This window comes from Pagrus pagrus, assembly GCF_965226575.1.
Source record: "Pagrus pagrus genome assembly, chromosome: 6".
NCBI lineage: Eukaryota > Metazoa > Chordata > Actinopteri > Spariformes > Sparidae > Pagrus > Pagrus pagrus.
The window spans coordinates 20,789,899-20,815,547 of NC_140190.1; the positions used below are offsets into that span (position 1 = coordinate 20,789,899).

Here is a 25,649-nt window from a genome sequence, read left to right on the forward strand (position 1 = left end):
ACATAACAGCTAATTAAATAGTTGAAAGTCTTCAACTATTTGTTATTATTATACTTTTACAGGTATTTCACATTATTTATTACAGCCATTGAATAGTGTATAGCTGACCTTTGTGATATCTGGGTATTTCTACAGTTGGAACACAGCTATGTCTGTTTTATAGGGGAGAAAAGAGGACATTTGCCCCTGTTAGCTTCTCATTAAGGAACCCATCCTGAAAATAACCTGACATGGGATGAAGCATAAGGCTATCTACAGTCCTGCCACAGGTGGAATCACCAGGACAATCAAACAAGTGAGTCCTTATCGTTGTAAAAGCGTCTCAAAGACACTGATCTTTCAATTTACTCCTGGCCAACGTTGCTGCGAAAAAAGGATCCACTTATCTAAACTTTCTATCCAGTTATAAACCAATCAGCCAGAACCTTCTTCTGCCTGCCCCTCGCTCTCCATCCTTTTCCCCTCTCCGTCTCTTCCTTTTTGCTCCTTCTGACTCTACCTCAGTGTTTTATATTGGCTGTGGCCAGATGTCCAGGGTGGCCAGGGTCGCTCTACTTGAGCAGGAATTATATGAAATTGATGGTGAAAGTTCAGGAGCTATAGCCACCCCTGGCTGGAGGCAAGCTCCTTCCACTTATCCCGCTCCATCAGCACCACCTCCTTTTCTCTCTCCCTCTTTCTCCTCTATCTGTCTTGCCGCCATGCAGCTTGTGTCCCCCCTCCTCTTCTTCATCCTCCAATCACACATGATTACTGCATTACAGGTTCGGAGGATCAAAGGATTCAAAGGCCATAAACTCATCTGAGTGAATTTCCTCTGGAGGGAACCTTTTCTACAAGAGAGGAAGACAGGGTGAGAAAGATAGAAGGCTGGCAGTCGTCTGGCAGGCATACAAATGCCGATATGGAGGTATGAAGTGGGGAAGAGGGAGGAAAAGGTGAAAGGTGCATAGAGAGATATCTTGAGTGGAAAGGGAGCACCGGAGTCAGTGAAAGGCAGCAGTGAGAATATTTCTGATGAAGAAAACACAAAACTTCTTAATCCACCAATGAGATATCAGGGTGCATGAGGGCCATCCACATGGTCAACATCCACTTATTGATTTGTTGTTCGTGCCAAGCCTGCCCTATACACCAATAACAGCCAAAGAGCCCAAACATAGCAAGGAGTGGCACCTCATTACAGAACAAAAGAACTTTGCTGCACACATAATCCTCCAGAAAGCTGTGAACCAAAGAACAAACACAAAGAATAAAACTGAAATGTTGGTCACTGTGATCATGCACACAAAGGATGAGCATAGGCTTTAACACTTGTAAGAAAAAAAATCGCTCGCACTGACTAGCTGATAACAGGTGCCTCATGCAAAAATGGGTTTACACCTCCTGGTGTAGATCTTAACAGGACTAAGCAAATGTATTATTTACTGGTGGAGGCGGTGAGTGCTGCTCGGGAATGAGAATTGACTTGTTTGTCAGGGACAAGCTCGAGATTAGCAGCTGGCAAAAACAACAGAGGGTACATCGCAGAGGCTCAATGTGGACTGAATCACATGAGTCATGTCAGGGTCTCGGGGTCTAAGGCTACGGTAAGACTCACGCTTTCTTTCTCTTCAATCTAATTCCACGCATTCACTGTATATATGTGGACACTTTCATCCTATTTCATACAAGAAAAAACCTTTTTAACGAGCCTGTCCTGGTTTGAAACTTTGGAGTTTATATCGGGACATGCAGTCAAGCACTTCAATGTGGAAGAAGTCCACATTTCAGCAAAGCCTCCAAAGACTTTGAATGCTTTTTGAATCAAAGTTTGCAGCACAACCCTGGATTCATTGTCCTGAACATCAAAAGCAGAATTTTACTATTTCTGCTTCATCGGCTTCGATATTCCTGCATTACAATATCTCCGTCTACCCCTTTGCTGTACTACTCACCTTCCCGCCACATTTTTCTGCATTTTTTTCCCTCCTTTCTTTTTCGCTCTCTCTTTAGGTGTGTGAGAGTAGTAAGAGAGGGCAAGGGTCACCTCAGAGGCAGGCGGACAGGAAGAGAAAGAACAGCCAGATCTGTTGCTGATACTGCCAAGCTTATTCTTCACTGTCTCATTACAGGGCGGCCACTGCCTGCCTGCCTGCCTGCCTGCCTGCCTGCCGGCTCTCTCTCTCTTTTACTTTGTCTCCCTCTTCTTCACATACACACACACACACACACACACACACACACACACATACGTACACACAGACTTGAACACACCACAAACACTCCCTCACACCGTCTGTCAAACATGCATTCTTGCAGACATATCAGGAAACTAACCCCCTCTCTCACATACAAACACACCTGCTCATGTTTCACTATGTGTCTTATTAATTTTTCATCCAGCCTGCCTGATGCCCTGGACTCACTTCTTCCTCTAAAATAAACACAATAAAATAAGCATTCGACCCTTCAACACCAAACACAGCACCGCATTAGCACTACAAAGAGAAGAGGCGGAGGAAAGACTGACCGAGAACAAAACAATGCAAAAGAAAATAAATAAGGATGTACAAGTAGGTTTTAGGAGAGAAGAGTTTTTTTTTGTATTTTTCTCTATCTTTAACAACCATATATGTATTTGTGAGAAATTTAAAAGGTAGTTACAAAAACCCAAGGGGTCATGAATGTACCCAAGGGGAGTATTTCACAAACCTAAATGTGTATTTGTGCTGGTGCTCGTTTGGTACGTACCGGGGCTACTGATGAAATGAACAGCAAGTAGGAGAAACTTTCTCTATTTTGTCTCTTCTGTTAGCATCTCTCGTTTCTCAAACTGTCTCTACCTCTCTGCCCTCTTAGCGCGGGCTCAGACTTTTAAAACCCGAACCAATTTTGAAATTGGATTGCATCACACACACAAGGAGAAATCTCACATTTTCTTAACGCTGATTGCAAACATACACACACTAAAAGCTGTGAAGATCAGAACAGTTGATTCAATCCCCCGTCTCCTTCTTTCTTTTAGTCTCCCTCTCTCTATTTTCACCTTATTATTGCTCAGTATAGCTGATTCCTATCCAAGTATTTCAAAGAAAGGTTTAATATATTTTCATTAGGATAGAAAAATTTAAAGAGTTAAATATATACAGTATATCTTACTTTTCTGCAGATTGTTGAAAATCTACTTGAGATATAGCTGGATCACACCCACTTACCCACCAGCAAGTGCACACATCACCCTCCAGTTGCTGCTGTCCACTCCAAAAGGCTGAACTCTCTAACCCATTGCAATACACAGAAAGAAGACTGATAGAGAATAACTTTGCAAGAGAGAAATGGAGGGGAGACAGCCTAGAACATGATGGCAGAGATATTGTGTGAGAGAGAAAGGTAGATGGAGAAGAGGGAGCAGAGGTGAAGGTAGGAAATAGAATATCTTAAGGCTTGGCCCGGAGCCACTTAGGGTTTAAAGGTTGATTGGTCTCCAGCTCTTCTTCCCTCTTGCTACCACTCACTTTTTTTCCCCCTCTCATCTTTGCACCTCTGTCTGCCCACCCCACCCTTTCGCAACCCTTCTCCCACAAAAAGATAGCTAGAATTCACTGGCCTTGATCTGTTCACCGACTGCATGTATTAGGATCCGGAATCTCATTAAAATTCACCATTACCTGCTCCCTTCACAAGACAGCAGCCAATTAGCCGACAGCCTGATCAAACAGCAGGCACGCTACAAGCCAATCCCCCCCCGGGTAATGGTGGGTGCACTCCCGAACCTGACCGGCAATGACCTGTGATCTGTGTCAGATGGGCGGAGTTTCTGACACATGACTTGACATGGCTGAATCCAAAAAGAAATGGTATTGTGTTCTCTTTGCCAACAATTGTGAACTGAGAGTTGAGATCAGAGTCTGGCCTGAGAGAGAGTGAAGCAGTCTGAATTTTCCTCCTAGTTTTACATGTATAGCTAATATTGACCTGTTTCTACCCTAGCACAAATTATCCTCAACAGGAAGCTTTCACCAGAGACAGAGGAGGATGAGGACAGGGTAGGGTGTAGGGGTGAGGGTAGGACAGGGGCAGAATGTAACAACTACATTTACTCAACTACTGCACACAGAAGATATTCCAGGTACTTGCACTTTTACTTTAGTACATTTTGCCCACCTTATGAGTCTATTCCACCACATTCCATAGGATTTGTCAGACAGCTTTAGTGATTACTTAATCTTTAGGTTTTTTTCTTAATGCCCATCGTGTTGGGCCTTTAAGACAGACTGTCTGGTTACGTTGCTCCTCTTGTAACTAAGCATAGTTACAAGACGAGCAACGTAACCATACAGCACCTTGTCTTGCCTCAAGTTGGATGAGCAGCAGAAAACACCTGTTATCGAGCTCATGGTTTCTTTTGTTTCTCAACTCGAGTGTAACGTAAAGGTTATGCGTGGCCACTGTTTTGTTTATGTGTGACAGAACAGAAGCCGTACAGCCAGGGGCTTTGTCAAGATTAAGTGTTCGTAATAGACAACGAGAATTGTGGAAAAAACCCAGACACGTATGGCTGTGTGTTTTGGCTTAGCTTTACTGCCTTCTGTTACGCTCACAAAGCTCTAATCAACCAAGAACTATAGAGCCAAACTGTTGAAATGAAAACCATGTGTCTCCAAAATTTTAAATTTGAGTGTTCCTTAATGGGTTGAGCAAATTTTACAACTTCTTTATCTAAATTACTATTTAAAAATCTCTTGGTTTAGCTGGAAAACAAAGCTTTGGTCACAAAGCTGAAAACAGGGTTGTATTTCTCAACTCATGAAAAGACGCATTGTTCTCAGATGACAGCAACACCACCAACATTTGATGATCTCAAATGCATTGCTGCAAAATATAAAGTAGTTAAAATTGGTGCAACAACAACACTCACTTCAATGCAACTATAATATTGATCTAAAAACATAACAGTAAGTGAATTGCGCTGATAATACTGAAAATACTTTCTACTTAGGCAAGGAACCTCACTCATATTTATACACTCCGGTATCGCTACTTTTATTTTAAGTAGTAAAGGATCTGAAGACTTCTTGGACCACTGGGTTTGGATAGGCTGCATATGAAACTAAAGAGAAAAAAAAAAAACTCTAAAAAATAGATGATATCAAAATCAGTGTGGTGGATTAAACCCAGGCCTGCAGCTTGGCATACGCAGAGAGAAAGCAAGATGATTGGAAATGTTTGAGAGAGAGTAGGAGAGTGATGAGAGACAGAGGAGAGTTTATTTGATTGGTTCCACCTGCTTGGGAGTGGCAAGAGAAAGTAAGCATGATGTGAGCGTGACTGGCTGAGCGTGCACGCGCAGGTGCACGGCTGTACATGAAGGTCATGGTGAGGTCTGGCATGTTGCACTCACATAAGGCAAGACCTGAGAAGTTAACTGTGTCTATGTGTTTGTGTGTGTGTGTGTGTGTGTGTGTGCGTATCAGGGGTGACTCTCTGCTGCCTGCTGGTTCAAACAGCCCACAGAATATTTGAATGTTACTTCACAAGAATAACTGTATCTCCACGGCTTCACCGCTGAGGTTTGACTCAACCAACATGATTATTTCTGCCTCGAGAGCGTCCCTGCCAACTGTGAGCGGTGGGTTTTCCAAACACACAGATAGACACATCATATTTACAACTTCTTCAACATAAAAAAAAAATGAATATCAGACCAAATCTCATCAATCACGACTTTGGCTCCTTGGGCTGCCTCAAGGGAGAATCTATTTGCAACAGTAAACGCAGGGCTAAAGACTGCAGCAGTCTAAAATACAGGCACGAAAAGCACGATACTCCCCATGATCTCCTCACAACAGCATGAGCTGACAGTATCCCAGTGGCAACTTTGCCTTCCTTTTGACACTCTACAACACTTGCCTGAAAAAACAAAACAAAAAAAAAAAACGGCAAATCCTAAAAACAGAAGAAAAAAAAACAGACCAAGCTGCAAATTGTGTCAGATCTCAAGAGTGTGCTTCATACGCTTGTCGGTCCCTCTCCAAGGACTCCCAGAGGACTGTGTGCAAGTCTTAGTGGAGCCAGATGGCCCCCATCTTAGGTATTCAGCTGAGGCAGTGGAGCAACAGCCAAAGAGGTGTCACAGTCGATGCTAAACGCACCCTGCCATCGCCACCAACACACGCGCCCATACACATACACACAAACACGGAGACAACAGAAGAGAAGGTGGGGTTGTGTCATTGTCACAGTAGTGTATAAAAATGTATAAGAAGATGGGGTGTCAGTTCAGTCAGTCTGTTGTGTATTTTGTCTGAGAAAGTGTCATCTATACGTGTGTGCCTGTCTATGTGGATCGCTGCTACTTCGAGTGATATATCCTCATCTTAGTATTCATGATGTGCTCGGCAGGTTTCATGTTTGCGAGTGCGTATCCATGCTAGCATTACACTGATGCATAAGCCACGCATTTTTGTTCAAATGTTGTTATTTTATTTGTTTGTGTGGGACTGTTTGTGCATGCAGCTGTTCTTTTCTTGCAAATATGTGCCACAGCTTTCCGGCCAAGTCACCCATCGCAGCGACCCATTTTCTGCCTCTCCAGATCCCAGACCACAACCCCTCTGTTTACTGTGGATGTGTCCCTTGTGCCTTGTCCCATATCCCATAATCCTTTGCCCCGGTTCCAAGAACCCATGTTCGCCTATTGTCCTCCTCACCTGTTCTACATTGCCAATAGTCCGCACACCCCCTGTTGTCTCCCTTCATCTTTGGCCAACTTTCATCCATTTTTTTCCCCCATGTATTTCTCTGGTTTGCTCCACTTCCACCTCTACTTGCATTCTCTCCATACATTCACCGCAATATTTTTCTCAATCCCTTTTAAATTCTCCCCGAAAACCTCTCTCTGCCCTCACACTTCTACGTCTTCTGTGAATTACATTATATCATCCATCTCTTATATTCTCCATTTTTCAACCTACATCTTTCCTCCTCCCTGCCGCTGATGGGCTAATGCAGGGGGGCCCGACCTCATTAAAGATGGAAAACATACAGAACGTACTGCTCTCCTCCTCTGCCACTCATCTTGGACCTTCACCCCCCATCATCACACTCTCATCCCTCCTTCAGTGTTGGGTCATGCCTGGGCAGGAGAGCTGCTGCCTTCCTCTGGGCTCTAGAGGAAACCTTGTCGAGTCGAATTGCAATAACTTTTCATTTTCCTTCTGCTCCTGCGGACCGCCCTGGGTTTGCCCTGTGATCCTTCACACAACTGCACACACCTCTCACGCACATGCCTGGGCTTGAATTTCAAAATTTGATCTGCTTGTTCCTTGTTCTCAATTTCTTGTTTTCAATCAGTTTCTTTGTACAGCACTTTCTGGACTTGATTTTCAGAGCGCTCCATGAATAGATTGGGTTCTGACTATGACTAAAGTGTGAACATGTCACATAACTTCATGTAATTGTTTAGAACATGAAACAAATGTGAAACAAATCCCTACACACTAGGTGTAAACCAGCCCAGGTAACAACATGACTGAAACATAAATGTCATTTCAAAGCCTAAGTACATAATTTCAAAATGTATATCAAGTTTTGAAGGGCACCTGAGGCACTCCCACCCCCCTACAACCCAACAACATGCTTGCAGGTTGGGGGGTTTGTTGCTAACAATAACTAACCCAGGATGCCGGGCCAGGCCTCCAGTCCCTGCTCCAACAACTCCCCCCGCCGCCGCCACCACCACCACACACACACACACACACACACACACACACACTCCCCACCCCACCTCACTGCCTGTGGATCTGACAGCCAGGAAGGCCTAGCTTGTGTGCTGCCAGCCAGCCAGCAATAGCTCAGCTTCATCCAGCCCTGGAAACATGGCAGATGGCGGCAGGAGAGAACAGAAGAGAGGACTTTGGGTGTCTGTGTGTGTGTGTGTGTGTGTGTGTGTGTGTGTGTGTGTGTGTATGTGTGTCTGTGTGAGTCAGACAGAGACAGGTAGAATGAGAGAAAGAAAGTGGGAGCGTGTGATCCCGTCCTCCATGACCTCCAAGCTGGAGCTATACAAATGGTGTATTATCTTTGCTGAAACTATACTAGCAGGAGTCGATCAATAAAAGTCCACTATCACTGATTTCATCTACACTTCTTGCACTATTTTGTTATTTTACATCTGTTCGTGTGTGAGAGTGTGTCTGCACACGTCTCCAGACACATCTGTCGGCTGCTGTGCCCTGAATGTGTGTGGATGACCAATCAATCTTTTTCATTCAGGGATCCTATGGGTTTTCATCACGGACAAATAGAGGTTCAGCGCTTACTTGAATGGACAGTTGATTAGTTCCATCAAATTGATGGCTTCTTGATAAACAGCCTTCACACTGTCCATCTGTTGTAGGTGAATATGAATCTATTTCAGGCTGTGATGTGCGCCTGCACAAAAGCTGTAAGAATGAATCCTCCACATTTTCACATATATTCATTTGGCATCTCTTGGGATGACTCATGTAACACAATCGATACGGTTTATACAATATAAAATAAAGTCTTTACAGCACATAGGAAGAGATTCTCTGTATGCTTCTAATGATTACATGTGGTAAAATAATTTATCTTTTAATGTAAAATCTTACATACAGGATTAAATTATTCTAAAAGGTTGTTTTCCAGACACAAGACAAATATCTGTAACACATCCAGAACAACCGAACTGAACAGCTCTTACAGCTAAAGCCAAAACGTCTTACTAGAGCACTACCTACAGAAAGTCCGAGCAAAAAGACTTCAAGAGCAGCCCTCACTCACTGTCAAGAGCAGCACAAAAACTCCAAGGCAAGATGTCATCATAAAATAAAACCCAAGGAGCTCACAGATGTCCGCTTTAATGATTTATTTTGTGGTTATCCCTCTGCACGCTGTTTCACAATGCGAGACTCACCTCGGATGATGGACAGCCTGGCATTGACGGTGATCTCGCCCTCGCTGTTCTCAGCAACGCATTCATAGATGTTCTCGTCACGTGGCGCACGGAGGGGCTGGATTCTGAGTACGGCGCCTGCACCCTCATCAAACTCAATGGTCTGTAGAATAGAGAGTAAATAATAAGGTTAGGTTGGACAGATGTGGGACTCAAATAGCAAGAGCACCGGTTTTGAATTCAAGTGCATGCGAACGCCAGAGATACATGGGTGAGTTTGGTGTCAGTACATGAACAGCTCTTACAGCTAAAGCCAAAACGTCTTACAGAGAACCACTGTTTCATATGTAACTATGGTAACTGTGAAGTCAGTTTCTCAAACTTTATCCTGAATTGACCCGTTATAAGGAAACGCACCCTCTCTATCTCTCGACACACACGCACACACAATTCCGGCGCCGTATCTTTGTGTGTGATGTGTTTGTTTTGGTGTGTTTGCGCCTCATTGTTTTTATCTGTAATTATGCCCTTTGTTCTCTGCAAAGCCCTTTGTTTTGAACTGTGTTGAAAGCGCGTCTTAAAAACGAAATCAGACGAGACTCAGAACGTAACATGTGCTGAGAATGCTGATTAGAAGACTGTAGAAAAAATGAAGAAAGACTCGCAAAAATGATTGCATTTACTCTGTATAAACATCAACACCCTTTATGTTCAAATGATCAAAATCAGAAATGATGAAGGCTTCTCACAGTGACTACAGTATATAATATCATTTCTATTAATTCCACACTGTTCTTCTCGTCAAAGCTGTTTGTGTGCATTACGTTTTTCAAAGCACAGATCGTTCAGGTATAAGCAACACATGACAAAAAGCAGCATTAGCATGACCAAGAAAACATTTTAGAGAATATTGAGACTAATTATATGACTTAATTGCCAATTTCCAGACTAAGACCTTAACTGAACTAACTGGTCATTAGCATCAGGGTGTTTTAATTGTTGAGAACAATACAGTGTGTCTGAAATAGCCTGAAGTTGCTAATAACTTCATTTAACCAGTCAATCAAAATCTGTTTTAATGGTTTCCTCATTACAAACAGTTGAACTAATATAATAGGGACATTTTGAATATGTCTGTTACGAAATGTGTTGCCAGTGGGTGTTAAAAGTGAGGTAGTTTTGACAAAGTTTGATCTCCCTGAAATCTTCACCAGCAGACGTATAGCCTGCAACAAGAAGAAGAACCTCAAGAGTTAGGTCAATGACTAGAATTTTAAGTGCGGCATTTCTGAACCAATCCCTCGATGGTTTTAATATAGCCGGTCCGGTCATTTCCAAACTTAATCTCTTTAGGTGGAAGAAGTGTTAGAGAAGACGGTCAGCATGCCTGTCAGTCTCACGGCAAACCTACTCTTCCAATATCCATCACTCCTTAGAGGAGTTTAAACCGCTTCGACGAAGGTTTCAGAGCTGAGATCTCTGAGCAAAGCATGACTTTGAGATATAAGTATAAGACTTCAGCAGCCCTGCTGCTCCTCTGCTGCACGTCTCAGGGCTGAGCCGCTAATTAGGCAAAAAACACTGCAGAGCACGGCATCGTGATCGATATCAAAGCAGCTATCTAGAGGGTAAAAAAGAAAAAAAATCATAACTACTTCAAAACCCCCTTTACAATTTTTTTATTTCATGCTAAACGGAGGAAGGGAAGCGTCCGATCTGGCGGGCTCCTTCACGCCATTGGCTTTGTTTCCCACTTAGCATGCAGAAGAAGAGAACATACAAACACATCTTGTCTTTTAATTTTGTCCTCCGTTGAGATGCTGCTTCTCCCCCTGTTGATGCTGTTGTCATTGTTTTTTTACTTTTTAGCCCCCTCCCCTGTGGTTGTGTTCATGCTGCAGCGGGTGAGTGTCTATCTCTGTGCACTGCCGTCATTTTTAACGAAAGCAACTTTTTAATTAAGAGACACTGAGCATCAATCAAGACTTTTAGAGATGCCATCTGGGACGCCTGCCGAGGACTGAACAACAAACATCATGAATAACTCACAGACACATTCACACAGATCGGGCAGTAAACGGAAAAAGAAAAAAAAACAGAGCTGGAGACAAAAAATGTGGCAACGGCTGATTCAGTCAAGTGCAAAGAGGACAAGGCGGGAGGAATGGGAAAGCTCCGAATTGCTTTACTGGGCAACTGTAACTAATGGTGGAACCGCGCATTGCTCAGAGGTTAAAGAAGCCAGTCCATGAAAGATTGGTAGTTGTTGTTCCAAACTATTGGTGAAAACGGGGTAAAGAAAGCAAATGAAAATAGCCTTTTCCAGGGGAACCAGACCGCAACAGAAGACTGTGCTTGTAATGTGAGGAGAATAGTACTGGGCAGTGCTGAAAAACTTTGGAAAAGAGTGGAATGTGGGGGGTAACGTAATTTAAGATTCATGTTTTAACCACCCAGCATCGTAATATGGTCTATAAGTTAAAACAGTAAACATCAAAATATATTTAAAAAAATATATATTTTACTTGGCTATGTAGTCAAAAATATTAGCAGTAAAAAACGTACTTTCCAAACACCAAAATCTTTCAGCATGAGCAAATTTTCCAAATTGCCCTCCTCACCTGTAGAGTACAGCAGTGCTGCCTGACTCACCTCTATACGCTGGGAGTTGACCTTCTTGCCTTTCTTGTTCCAGCTAACCCTCGGCTTGGGGTCGCCCGTTGCCTGGCACACAAAGGAGACCACGCCCCCTGAGACGCCAATCTGGTCGTTGGGAACTTTAGTGAACCGTGGTGGTGCTAGAGACAGAGAAAGAAAGACATCATCATGAGCCATAAGACAAATTTCGAACCCACACAAGCCTCCTATTCTGTATCTTACTCTCTCCCTGTAGCAGACGCCCACACGCACTGGTCTGCAGGAGTGAGACGTCTTGGACACTTTGTTTTTTGGAGAGACACCAAATAAACAGCTAGACGTTCAGTCAGACAGACAGATAGCTCGATGTCTATCCATAATGACATATCTGCATCAAAGCAACAGTGACCCACAGTTAAGACCCTCAGTGACAGGGCAACCTCTTTAACCGCTGGGCGATGTCGTCATTCTGAATCACCCCTCGCAGTAAACACTTGGGTTGAATTAAACTACTGTGCCCTCATCTAGTACCTCAATTTCAGTGCTGTGTAGCTCTGTGTGTAGATGACAGCGCTGTGAATTTATATGTTGATGTTGTGCCAAGGTGCTGATGATTAGTAGCTCAAAAATATACCTCCATAGGGAAACAGAGTCTGGCTACTACCAGTACAGTAGCAGCCCCATCAGAAAAGAACATTTAGTGGATGAAGCAAGTAAAAGTGAGTTTTTATTTTAATTTGACTGTGTTCAAATGTGTGACTCATTTTCCTGTTTAATAAAGTATAGCACTGACAAAGCCACAATCAGTGGTTAAATTCTCACTTGGACCACATGCACTAAAATGTTATACTCTCATAGAGACCCTTTGATTAAAATGTCCATCAAAAGTTAGTCATTTTGGTTGGTTCGTGCTGTTTTTTCACTCATGCCTTGCTTGCAGTAGGTTTGAAACAACATCACGATAGAAAAAGGGAGAGAGAAAGAAAGAGAGAGAGAGAGAGAGAGAGAGAGAGAGAGAGAGAGAAGGAGAAAACAGAGTCCTGGGGAACTCGTTAAATCTGAATCATACAGATATGTGGGGATGATCAAACGGCCAGCGCATAACGTCAAATTAATAATTAAGGGACCACGGGCCGACACCAGTCTCCAGGCACTGCTAAACACATATGAAGGAGAGTTCCTGCATTCATTATCGGGTAAAGAGAGAGAGCGGGTGGGTATTTTAGAGAGAACGAGGCAAAGAGGAATAGTGTCGGACAAGGGAAAGGAAGGGAAGAAGGGTGAGTGTACTGCTTCAGGACAGCAGAGGCATCACATGCAAAGTTAATCTCACAGCCTCCAACTAACAACCTAAATATTTCTGATGCAAATATTACACCGAGACACACAAACTGGCTTAGTTAGAGTTGGTGGCTAGTTAATCTCAAAAGCAGTTTTTTTCAATTTCAATGTCCCTGTCATGTTTACAAGTGTATGCCAATGTGAGACACACTTAACCTTGATTTTACAAGCTCAGATGTCTGTGAAAGCAAGATAATGGCTGATAGAAAGCATACAGTATCCGTTCATTATGCTGTCCATGGTCAAATGAAGATAAAGTGCTTTCAATTAAAAACTATTGCTGCTGTGATACCATGTTTCCTCTTTTTCAGACTAGAGAGCTGCTCACCTACAGATGAGAAGAGATACTCTCAGCTTGATTTCTGCCTTCTATTGTGCACGTTTTCTCAGGTAACTTGGGGAATTTGATCAGGAGGCAGAGCATGACGGAAACTGAGATTAAAGGTGTAATTACACAGTATCTTCAGACATCTGAATCAAAGTGCTACTGTAACGTCATGGCATATGCGAATAAAAATTGCCATGTATGATAAAACATCGTACTGAATGTCGGATGTTGACAGACAACACACTGAGCTAAATAAATCAGCCAAAGGGCAACGACGAAACTCTTCCACTTTTATGAGAGGTATTAAAGGGCTGATTTGCTAGCAATCATGTTAATGTGTGAAATATTGATTCCCCGCCGTCTGATGTTCAAATGAAAGTTTATTGATTGTTGCATCTTTCAGAAAATATATATTTAAATCTGAATCTACTTAATCTAATCTGTTGAAATAACCCCGGTGTAGTCACATTCCCCGACGTTTTGGAAAGGTTTCATAACATAAAATCTCATTGATTGATTATATCTAATGTAAACAACATTTACAGTGGGAGACATTGCAGTTATATCTTAGTTAGTATGGGAAGTTATTTTATGTATTAAAGCAACATTATGTAGAAATATGCCCTTTGTGCATTTTGGCACCCTCCAAAAGTGCCGCACCATTGTTGTAAAAACAAATCCCAGGTCTGTAACAATTTGTCACACGTAATGAAGCTGTTATTTTAAGGTAAAAAAAAAAGTTATATGATGTTGCTTTAAATGTTGCATGAAAAAAAATCTCAACAGAAGAACTTCTGATCGTCCAAACTCTCTGGGAAAAGGCCGAACTGGAGTATTAGCTGAAGACGTGTCCCTCACCTTTTACACGTGTTTCAAAATGCATCATTAGCACATGAATTATTAAGGAAAAAATACCTTCAAGATCAAATCAAGGCTGAAATAAATCACTATCTATCATATATTTCACAGTAAACATATATACTGCATGAAGGATGTGGGATGATATAAGCAGGGCAGCTTTTCTCCAGCTTCAAGGAGGCTTTATTTGTCTGGTGCATACAATGATCCCTTTTGGCATTTTACACTCTCAGTTTCCATTCTGATACTACACAACACAGCTCCTCTGCATTTGACCTCCCCTTACAATGTGCCCTCTGTCGAGACAGAAGAGGGATTTACACAGAGCAGGCCAGTGGCAGTGGTTCTGCTGAAGGCCAGCGCTCTTTGATTAGTTTTCCCTGAACCATTCGACATTTTCACCCAGTCGCTTTCTCCCTCTCCTTTTTCTCGGGCTTCACAGGATGAGAGAGATGTACAATCAATGTGCCTGCCCGCATGTCAGTCCGAATTTAACTCCTGACAGATGCAGGATTTTCTCATAATGTGCTGTATATGCTTTTCAACGTTACCTCGGGAAGGTTTGAGGAAAGCTAGGGAGCTAGGAGGAAAAGACATTGAAATGAAAAGGAATGACACAGTAGGGGTTGACAGGAAGAGGAGTGCAGGAGGAGGTGGTGAGGTCAGCGGTAAAGAGAGGCAGGAAGGGGAGAAGCGAGGAGGTGACAGGGTGTCCTGGGACTAGAAGACGTGATGTGAAGAGGGACGGCAGGACAGACAGGGGAATATTTCATCAAAAGAGGAACTTTTTCCAACTTTTCTCCCTTGCTCTTCTATTTACTTGTAGTTTTTCCTTTGTTAAACCAATAAATGAAAAGATGAAATTGGCAAGACCTTTGTGTTTGAAGTTCAGAAACTGGGGGGCCGGTCAGCTACAGTAAGTGACTGAGTGTGATACATAATAACCCTTTCATATCGTAGACATGCCTCTGACAATGGCCAGCGTTCATATGTGCCTGCTGACTCTTGTTAATCTCTGGACGTCACTATTCAGACAGACATGTTTCTAAAAGTGAAGTTCCATACAAACATTACTGCCAGCCACAAAATTACACATAATTATATGACACAAGTACCAAATAAAGTGTAGACTGGTTTCATTTACAGCTCTGCCGTCTCTTTCTCTCATGTGCACTGCCTACTTGTCTTGGGACTCTTCAGGTAGTGCGCTTAACATTGTTTGAACATCATCAGCATTATTTAACTTTCCATCAACCCAAACTGGGTAAAGGGTAGAGACTATGGCTGTGGGCCATGAATGCCTACTATAATGCCATTACTACAGGTATGCGGTGTGTGATTGTGTGAACTCTGATGAGCGTAATTAACCTTTTTTTCAATTTTCCTCAACTGTGTGCCTCTGGGCTTGTGCTGCCAGTTACCGTTGACTTCGAGCCTTTCTTTTTTCAGATTTCCAACCTTGCCACGCAGTCAGTAATTGCAGGGTAGAAAAGGTTGAGTGGTGTCGGTGCTTAAACTGCTTAAAAAAAATTCCCCAAAATGAGTGATGGAATAGACCACACCATTATCAGCAGATAGGCTTAATCACACTATTTCATGCACTGACTGGATTCGGTATCTACATTATGGAGAGAAGAAGTTGACACACACTGGTTGAAACATATTCATATTGTACGTAAAATCACCTCAAACCAACTTGTCTATAGAAAAGATGAAAATACCCCCTTTATTCAAATCCAGTAGTGCTTTTATCCTAAAAATTTGGTGTGGCACTTTGTGACTAGGGGTGTCACAGTTTTGTGGTGACAATATTTATCTTTGACATTTTGAATTCTCCTCAAAAGCATTTCATAAGTGCTCGGAATAGGCAAAAAAAATCAAACAATGCACATTTTTGATAGATATTGTTGGGGTGACAATTGGCACTTTCACAAAATATTAACAAAATGAGGTTTTTGATAAACAACCATCAGTGGCAAGTATTAGAACAAGTTGTTACCAGTCTGGTACGTTCAGAAAATGATATCATCAATCAACACAGCCTTTAAAACCAGGAAGCTACAACACTTGCCCTGCCGTACCACGATATAATATCTAAAATCTAAAAACAATATATAGTCCCATATTACAAGAACGATATATTATATATTTATTCCTCAGACCTAGTCTAGTCATTTTTCATGCAAAAATGTCAAACATTTGCTGGTTTCAGCTTCTTAAATATAAAGATCTGCTGCTTGTCTTTGTCATTTCTGATAGCTAATGAAGAGTCTCTGGGTTTTGGACTGTTGGCTGGACAACAGAAGCATTTTGAAGATTTCACATTGAGCTCTGGGAAATTGTAATGAGCATTTTTTCACATTTCTTGGACATTTTATAGACTAAACGACTAATTGTTAAAAATAATAGGCTGATTAATCAACAACTGACTTTCGAACGTCCTACCTACGTTACTCAGAGATTTTGCGGTTTGATTCCTAACAGTGCCACCTATTCCAAAAATGTACACGTTCCTTTTGCTGTAAGGTGCCTTATATAAAAGTCCCCCACCAAACGGTGTGTGTTACCAGAGATGACATTGAAAGGACATTGCACCCGCAGTCGCTGTTTGTCCCCTCCACCAAAGTCTCTCTCTATTCCCCAAGCGTCCCTCAGAGAGACCGAGGTACAGCACTCCCCAGATAAGCACACAAGACCCGTCTTTATCTGCCTGGCAGGGGGACATGGCCTGAGCTAAAATAACCAGCAATGGGGGCCCGGCTATCTTCACAAGGCCCCGAGAATAGAACCAGAGCCACGCAAACGTGAGCAGGGAAAAATAAACCTCACACTGTGCACACAGACGCTTGTTTAGCTAATACAGCCACCACCTGCTACTGGCCGCTACCTCTGTTGGGCCTGATAAGACAGAATCCAACAGCACTGTGATTATAAAGTGGCGGAGAGTGGGAGGTGGGCATGTGAATATGAGACGGCTCCATTTACAGTACTTTACTGTTGTCGCTTTGTAGGGTGGGGGGGTGTAAGAGGTGGGAGGGGACTGGCTATATGACTAATACAGTAATTGATGGAGAAAAGCTTCCTGGGTCATAAATAGGAGCCATTATCCGCTGAATTAGCAAAGTGGGAGACAAAATGACGCACTGCCATTCAGTGATTTGCGAGAAAGGCAGAGAATTGGGAAAAGGGCACGTATTACCCATCTTGCTACAAATAGGTATCTTTCACAGCACATAGAGACCTTCTGGTACTATCAGAGGTCTTACTACACGCAAAGTAATTCCACTCTCTCCTTCCACTCTGCGACAAGGGTATTATCAGGGTGACAATGTAGATAGGAATGACACCAATTTTAACAGTTTTTTACTGTTGCACCCGCAGTTGCTCAGGATATGAGCAATAAGTTAAAAGCGTGTAACTTATTCAACATATTTTCATCCCACTCAACGCCACTTTATCTCAACAGACACTCGGCTGGCTAAATGTACCAACGGACATTCTTATGTCTTTTCTGGTGCGTTTACTATGTGGATAGAGCAATACGAACGACTGCATGTCACTGATTTAAAGAGGGAGTTTACTGAAGCTGATCCTGCCTGACATTAAACTTAATTTTCGTATTATCCAAACAGCAGCCACATGACACACACTCAGGCACTGTCGAGACCAACTACTTAGGAAAAACAAAAACAGGCCTAGAGGGTGGAGTGATTTGGCACTGGAACTTTGGACATTTCCTCCCCACGTACATTTGATTTACTTTGAGGCATTTGTAAACTTTCTAAGGTGCCGTCACTGTTTAGCAGTAATGAACCAGCTCACACACACACACACACACACACACACACACACACACACACACACACAAACACACAGGTATAGGTATATGGATGCAGGGATAGACGTAGAGACGGATAGATTGATTCAGCCAAATGTGCATTCAAGGAGATGCACTAAACAGCAAATACACAAACACACAAACAGACACACATACTCTCTCTTTCACACTTGCACACATCATGCACCCTCCAGGCCTAAACAACCAAGTCCCATCAATCAGGACCAATTCTCACAGGCTGACTAGGCAAGCGCCATCACTATGGTAACCGAGCCTTTACTCGAAACCTGTCTTGCTTTGTCTTGTCTGGAGGTTTTCGCACGCAATCACTGCCAACAAAGACCGGCAGACTGCTGCAAAAAAGACTTGGGCCAAGCAAGAAAATAGAAGAAAGGACGGGCAGAAAGTTGGTCAGTCTGTTTGCAAGTAAAGACGGACAACTTGGTGGCATCCATACGAGCCAATTTAGAGGATGAAAGGGATCTTGAAGGACAGAGTTAACAAGTTTTTCAGTCTTTCAACACGGAGGGCACCACATTACCACGAGACATCATCTAAACCTAGCGGCAGCTGTATTAATGTGTTTCCTAGGTGCTGTTGAGCAGTACAATTAACTTATAATAGTGACGCTGAAGGGAAAAGCATGTAATTCTGTGATTGTGCTGGTGAGGTGTGAATGAAACTGTGCTTAAAATAGACGTGCATGCTCTGCCACTCAGGATAAAAAAATGACTGTCTCAGTTAATCTCCGCTGCAGCCATATTCCACAGGGCATGTTGGGGTCAGGCTCCATTCCTGCCTAACCCTTACCTTGGCTGTGCAAGCTTAAGGGTTAATGAAACAGTTGCTTTTCCAATTAAAATATAAGGAAGAAAGGCTAATTGGGATTTGCTCTTGGGGCAGCTGGGGTTCCAAGCAGTTGTCGACGTAATGATTCACAAAGCCAGTTCGTGCTGCCTTGACTGTACACCCAGTTCCCACAGCGGAGAATTGTCCATCTTGTAACCTCAAAAATCATATTCTTCTTTCAACAACTTGATGAAAAGGCAGGATAATATTACACATTTTATGTAACAAGTGACAATATCTTGACAAAAGAAATGCTTTGATTAAAAGCCTTATATCATCTTTCAAGACAATTCTCAAAGCAATTATTTTCCACTGCCGAGAAATGAAATTATGTCACTTCATAACGAAATGTAGTCACTTGTTTTAAGAACAACAGATTTCAAGGCTTAGCAGTGCAGTGCATGCAGTGAGTGAAGATGTTTTTTTTTATGTACAAACCCTTCCTCATTGCATCATACAGTGTGCCATCTATGTCGACTGCACTCCAAACAAACTGGCAGGGCTCAGGCTTTGCAGTCCATGAGGGACTTGTGGCAGGATGTGGGAACCCAGAATAAAATAAGTTCTGGAGTGTTAGTACCCAGAGGTGAAAAACTTTGCCCGACCACACTGCTGTCACAGCGATGCTGCATTTCTAAAAAGAGTGGCACACTCGTAATATGCACAAATTGGTCCCATTGAAACCGTTGTTGAAGGCTAAGGAAAAAAGTGAAAGACACTAAGTATGCTTCTGCCCACTGGAAATAAATAGGCTCGATTCCTCAGAGAGAAAGGGGGGAAATTAAGCTTAAGTGTGTGTCTGATTTTAAAATGGCCATAGAGCAGACACAGAGGAGGTGAAATGGGAACAATTTTGTGTCATTTAGAGACTCACTTGAGGAAATTGACACTTGTTGTTCCATTAAATGAAGAGGACACCTCCAATTGCCAAAGGTGTTTTAGGTCCGATCACAACAAAGGGCAAGAGTATGAAGACAATGGACAAAACAATCTTCCCTCTCTCCATTGAAAAAAACAATCATTGTGTCTTTCTCTATACTCAATCCAAGTAAAGCCATATACAAGGCAAAGTCTCTGCCTGTGCAGTCTGAGAAAGAGGGTTTGAAAAACAGGCATTGAGGAATATCCTTGTTTGGGGGGAGTCAAAAACCTTTGAAGGTCTAAACTTGCTCAACAAAGGAGGCAATTTTAAAAGCCACCTTGGTGATATGTTAAGTTCCTTTCTGCTAGAAAGGGATATCACTATTCACGCACTTCAATCACTCGTATTGTTCTGTCAAATTGAGTTTATATAAAATCTCTGAAATTAGTGGAGCGTGTTACTGAGAAGAGACTGAAAAAGAGAGATGAATGCAAAAATGAGGAGAAATAAGCATCACCCACGCTGTGGCTGCAAGGATGGAGGACAGCTATTTGATCTATTGTTCTGACCAAAACTGTGCTTTGAGAGGTACATTTCAATCAAATAAATTACACTGACTGGATTTGTTCTTGATAATAATGCCAAAACGTTTCATCTTCCTTCTACGACAGCACCAATTTGATAGTGGATGGGCAAGTACGCTGTCCTGCGACCTGTGGTAATCAGCCATATGGGTTAGGGCTGCAGTGTTGATTGATTGTTCTTTCAACACTGTAAATCAGTGCAATGGGGCTAGATAGGAGTTTTTTTTCAGCTGTCTTGTATAGCAAATATTAGCACACATGTCCGGCATGAAAGCCTTCTTGGTTTTTGGCTTCAGCAGTGGCAAATTCCCCAAACTGCCAGCAAAAACATGCCTATTTCCACATTGACTGGAAAACACTTTGGACTTTACAGGAATGTAAAACTTGAAGTTTTTCTGAAGGACCCTAATAAACAAGGATAGACAGTTTCTTGCACGGCTAAATCAAACTTTTCCCTCTAACATTTGTAAGTGTATAGCTCTGAGAATTCAACCTACAACAGCCCTCAGAATGTAGACAGTGCCAACAGGCTACTCGAGGCAGAGATTCATTCCTGCAACTCAATTAAAAATTAACTTGTTTTCTTCTCATTTCAGAGAAAAACAGGATAAAGCAAGGGGCCAAGCATGCAACAGCAGGGCGCACATAAAATTGAATTTGACAGAATTAACTTGACAGTGTTGGCTCAAACATAATTTGAGTGGAAAAGATAAGGACTGATGGAGGGAGAAGGAAAAGCAGAGAGCAGCAGAGAGAAACAAGGAGAGAGCAGCAGAGAGACTGAGATGTAGGGAACAAGAACAAGAAAATAACGGCTCCACTAAGGGGCTTCATTTTTTTCAAATTGGCAGCTTCAAAGGAATATAAATAATTGAACACCCTCACCCCATCACAGCAAGTTCTGGCCAATTACTATTAGGAGTACTTTGCCAAGAAAGCTGCTGTTGAGGACTCTAAAAGGCCAAAAGAAAGAAGAATGAGGAAGCGAGGCGGAGGTGAAAGGACAGGAAAAATGCTGACAAATAACCCTGTCTCCCGGTCCAAAAACACAAACCGAAATACAAACAAATACTGCAAGATCCCAAGAGTCACTTGACTTGAGAAAAGTGAAGACATTGCAATAAATCAGAAAAGAATGACATTTTCTTTTGTCCCTTCAGTGAAGAAAATATTAACTTAGGACTATTAAAACATCAGGCATCAAGGGAAACATCAGCCTCTCTTTTCCTCCACAAAAAAAGAAAATCCTGCTTCTTGTTGCACCTTTCTCAACTCCCAAAGGTCAAAAACAGAACACAACTGAAAGGAAAGAATTCCCTATGCCAATGTGATTCTTATAACCAACTTTGAATACCCAATGACAAAACTAAGGGACTTGTCATAATGTTAACTGTTAATAGTGGCAGAGCTGTTGGTGCAGACGTTTGTTCATGTTATTATGAAGGGCCACCAAATATCATAGGTATCATCTGGTGGTGGTGGCAGCTCATAAATCAAAGAAAACTAATAAAAAAAGATGGTCTTCATGAGACTAATAACTTAACTAATTATCTACACATTCAATATTCACTAAAAAATGATGTTATCAGCTTCCCTGGCAATGTCAGAAGCTCAACTGTTTTGTGGTTGGAGTAAGAGAATGAAAAAAAAAACCTTTTGAAATGCTGTGTTTGATTCAGTTCTTTTACCCATTACTGTCTGATTTACTGGTTTATATATTTTACACTTACAACGATCAGTGGTGTTGGGTCTTTGTTTTGATGCTTTTTTCCCCTTTAATCACGACTAAAAAGCACCCAGGGTTACAGTTTTGCATAAATTCTATTAATAGTTGACTTGATTTCCACTTTCAAACAATTGCTATTGTAAGTCAACATTCAATTATAGGAAAAGGAAAATAACTTTGATAGTGCTTCGTTTAAAAAATAAAGGAAATATTTGATTGCTTGCCAATGTTCTGGAGCAAAAAAAAAAAATGGATGCACATGTACAGCATGGTGATAGGTTGCTGGTTTGGTCTATCTTTACTGTTGCTTGCGAATCAATTTATATTATTGTATTGTCACTGGGTGTGTATCAGTCTGAGTATACGACAATTAAATTGGGTTGCCTAAATATTTATTTTAATATTTATCTTGTACGTGTTGACTGAGTGTCAACATGGCATTGAATTATTTATTATTGAATTATTATTTATGACCTCTTGGAAGACAGGCCGTTGCACTAAAAGGTCCAAACAAATAATAAAAAATATATATGAATAACCCATGTTCACACAATTACTTTGGGTTTTATTTATAAAGCTAAAGCATGACACTGCCATCTAGTTTTATAGCTGTGCTACAACAAATATTTTACATCTACTCGCTCAATATGCTACAGTCACATTATGACAAAGCTCAGGTGACACACACATTAAAATATTACGCACACAAACACACATATATGCATGTGCCTGCATACAAATCACATGCAAACATGCAGACAAATGCAGACACACGCAAACATGGATCCATGCGTTATCATGGTTGGGGGTGGCTGGATTTATTGAGCCATCTTTCTTTCTCTTTTGATTAAAAATGTCTCCTTCTCACTATGATTTATGAGTGTAAATGAAAAGGGATGGAGGGCAGAGAGAGGGAGGGATGTGAGAGGAAGGGATGACATCATGCTTTCAGCTGGGCCATTTTTGCAAAAGGGTGGCATCCACTGTGCGGGGGTGTGTGTGTGTGTGTGTGTGCGTGTGTGTGTGTGTGTGTGTGTGTGTGTGTGTGTGTGTGTGTGTGTGTGTGTGTGTGTGAGAGAGAGAGAGAGAGAGAGAGAGAGGGGGACAAAGTGTTGATATGAGGTGGGGGTTGGTGTCCCCCACAATACTCTCAGTCCACCAGGTGGGAGTGATTATAATTGGACAACTGCACCACTGGGCTGTGTGTGTGTGTGTGTGTGTGTGTGTGTGTGTGTGTGTGTGTGTGTGTGTGTGTGTGTGTGTGTGAGTGTGTGTGTGTGTGTGTAAAAGAAAATCATAGAGGGCCAAAGAAGGCAGTCTGTGGGTGAGCGCATATATTTCCAGACATAATGGTGGGCCGACGCTGTGTGGCCCCAAAAAGAGATGAGAAAGAAGAGTGAGAGAGTGTGCCTGACTTGCGTGTGTGTGTGGCTGGGAGGGAGGGAGGAGGACAAGGAAAAAAACAAATGAGTGAACATGAGCAAGAGACAATGAGACAGAGTGAGAGAGCTTGACAAAAACAGCGATCATATCCACAGGCAGAGCAGACAAAGACTGGCAGATACTGACAGATGGGGAGCGGGCCCTGCTGTTAGTGCATTTACAAGTGTGTGTGTGAGCGTAAGGGGGGGAAAGCTAATCTCCATCAAAGATGAAGCAAACTGCACTGAATGTTATTTAAACCTGAGTGAGCAAACCAGTCGAAAATAAGTTCAAGTGGAGGAGAAAAACTAGTGCTGACATAGTGTTCGTCATAATGTTGATGGACAACATGTTAAAAGGAGGTGCACGTCCATCTTTGCGTTTGTTTCATTCTGAAGATAAGTGTTCGGCCTTGCTGTCAGTGAGGCAGACGAGGCAAAAAGGAGGAGAACAAAGACATCTGTTTGACATCTGTCTGAGTGCAATTTTTACATGTTTTCAGCCAACTGGGCTGAAAGATACTCGAATTATGCTGCCAGACACTCAAACCACCATGCAATCAAGAGTAGACAGCTCTGTTGCAACATGAGAAAAATCAAGTCCTCCTCATGTTATCTTGAACCGCTGAGAACACACTCACTGAATGTCAGAAAGAGACGAGCCAGAAGACGGACGGAGAGAATATGCAATTTAAAGAACGCAATTTATCTTGCAAATTACCTTAGATAGACAGAAACTGTCTTAACTTCCTCAAAATTTCTGTCGTGGCACCTAGACTGTTGAACAGTAAACCTGAAATGTCACACTGGCTGAATCTGTTGATATTCAAAGTGCCATTTTAAGATGTATTTTTATTCTCTTGCTCTCAGTCTCTTCGTTTGGATCTCATTTCATCAGGTTTTTGCAGACTTCATCTAGTTTTGCTGTTCATTTTCACCTGAATAAAGCTAATTTGAGGCTGAGTATTCACATCCCTTTGTTGCAAACTTGTTTTGTTATTCAACAGCTATTTAAAGAAGCCTAAACTAGAACTAGTTAATATTTTATTTTTCACCCCAAACGTCCTTTTTTCTTAAAGGGATTCCTTTTTTCTTTTTTCTTAGCGGGGTGAGATTGAGTCCAATCAGCAGCCCTGCCTTACCTCAGACACACACAACACATAGAAAAAAACAATGAATTTTTCACGGGCATCACACACATGTTGCATGCAGGTGGGTGTACGGTCGGTGAACACGCACGCATGCCAACAAGCATAAACTTGTCGCTGACACACTCCAATGCACGTACTCATGATGATCTACAGACGGACCCACATTCACCGCGCCATACATGTGTATTTCTTCACCATACTCACCAACACACTTACCCACACACACACACACACACACACTAGCACAATAACACACAGGATTTACAAACAATGAAACCCAAGGGGGAGCCTCACCACCTCACCATCACTCTTGTTCTATTTCTCTACAGAGCCTCCTCTTTGTTTTCGTCTCCTTAATGCTGCTCTAAGCCCATCTTAACGGGGAAATGGTGCGGAACAAATCCTAAGCAGGAGTTGACAGGGTGGGATAAGAGACTATACTGACGTTCCTCTGTTTCTAACACGGGAAGTTAGGAGGACAATTTATACAGACAGGAATCTTTTCTAAATGGTAAATATTTTGCAATATCACATGTTAAATCTTTTCAGCAGAGAACATGTCCACCAACAGCTACATGTCATTGCCTCTGAGCAAAACGACTGAGGCCTTACATGCTAAATCATCTTTAGTATAATTTCAAAGACAAACGCAGATATGAGAATGGCACTTACTCTTACAAGTCAAACTGAACTCTCAACATTGCAGCTAAATTCTTATTTGCTGTGGCTGCAGCAGAAGCAGAGGCAGAGGCATTCTACAAACAACAGGCCTTTTGAGATGAAGACAGCCTTTCCGAGATAAGATGTCCACAGTTTAAGATAGTAAACATGCCTTTACAGGCTCACCAAAAGCAAACTGAAAAGGACAGTAGCAGGAAGCAGCTAAGGTATCTTCTATGAAACGAAGGAAATGTTCACCAAAGCTAATGATCCCCTCTACACAAGTTTTAAGGTGTAATCTGATAGGGTTTTCTGCAGATACTATTCTTTCTCCTTCATTAAAAATACCAGAATATATGAATATGCTATTTTTTTTTATTTCACATTTTTAAATGCTGGATACAAGATGTCTCTTACTTCACTGTAAAGTCAATTCTCAGTGTATGTACACTGGAGGCTTTAAGTTTCCATATCATACTTATGTTTGCTTAATAT

General features: G+C 42.0%; 1 protein-coding gene across 11 annotated transcripts in view; it reads right to left on the reverse strand.

Annotated features, from left to right (window-relative positions):
• Positions 1-25,649, reverse strand: part of ptprsa (protein tyrosine phosphatase receptor type Sa) — a 238,323-nt gene that overhangs the window by 107,547 nt on the left and 105,127 nt on the right. For all 11 annotated transcript variants that reach the window (XM_084354187.1, XM_084354195.1, XM_084354186.1 and 8 more), the window contains 2 exons: positions 11,552-11,697; positions 8,921-9,062 (listed from right to left, as the gene is read on the reverse strand). In XM_084354187.1, the coding sequence (XP_084210313.1) occupies positions 8,921-9,062; positions 11,552-11,697 (288 nt within the window). The remainder of the gene's footprint in view (positions 1-8,920; positions 9,063-11,551; positions 11,698-25,649) is intronic.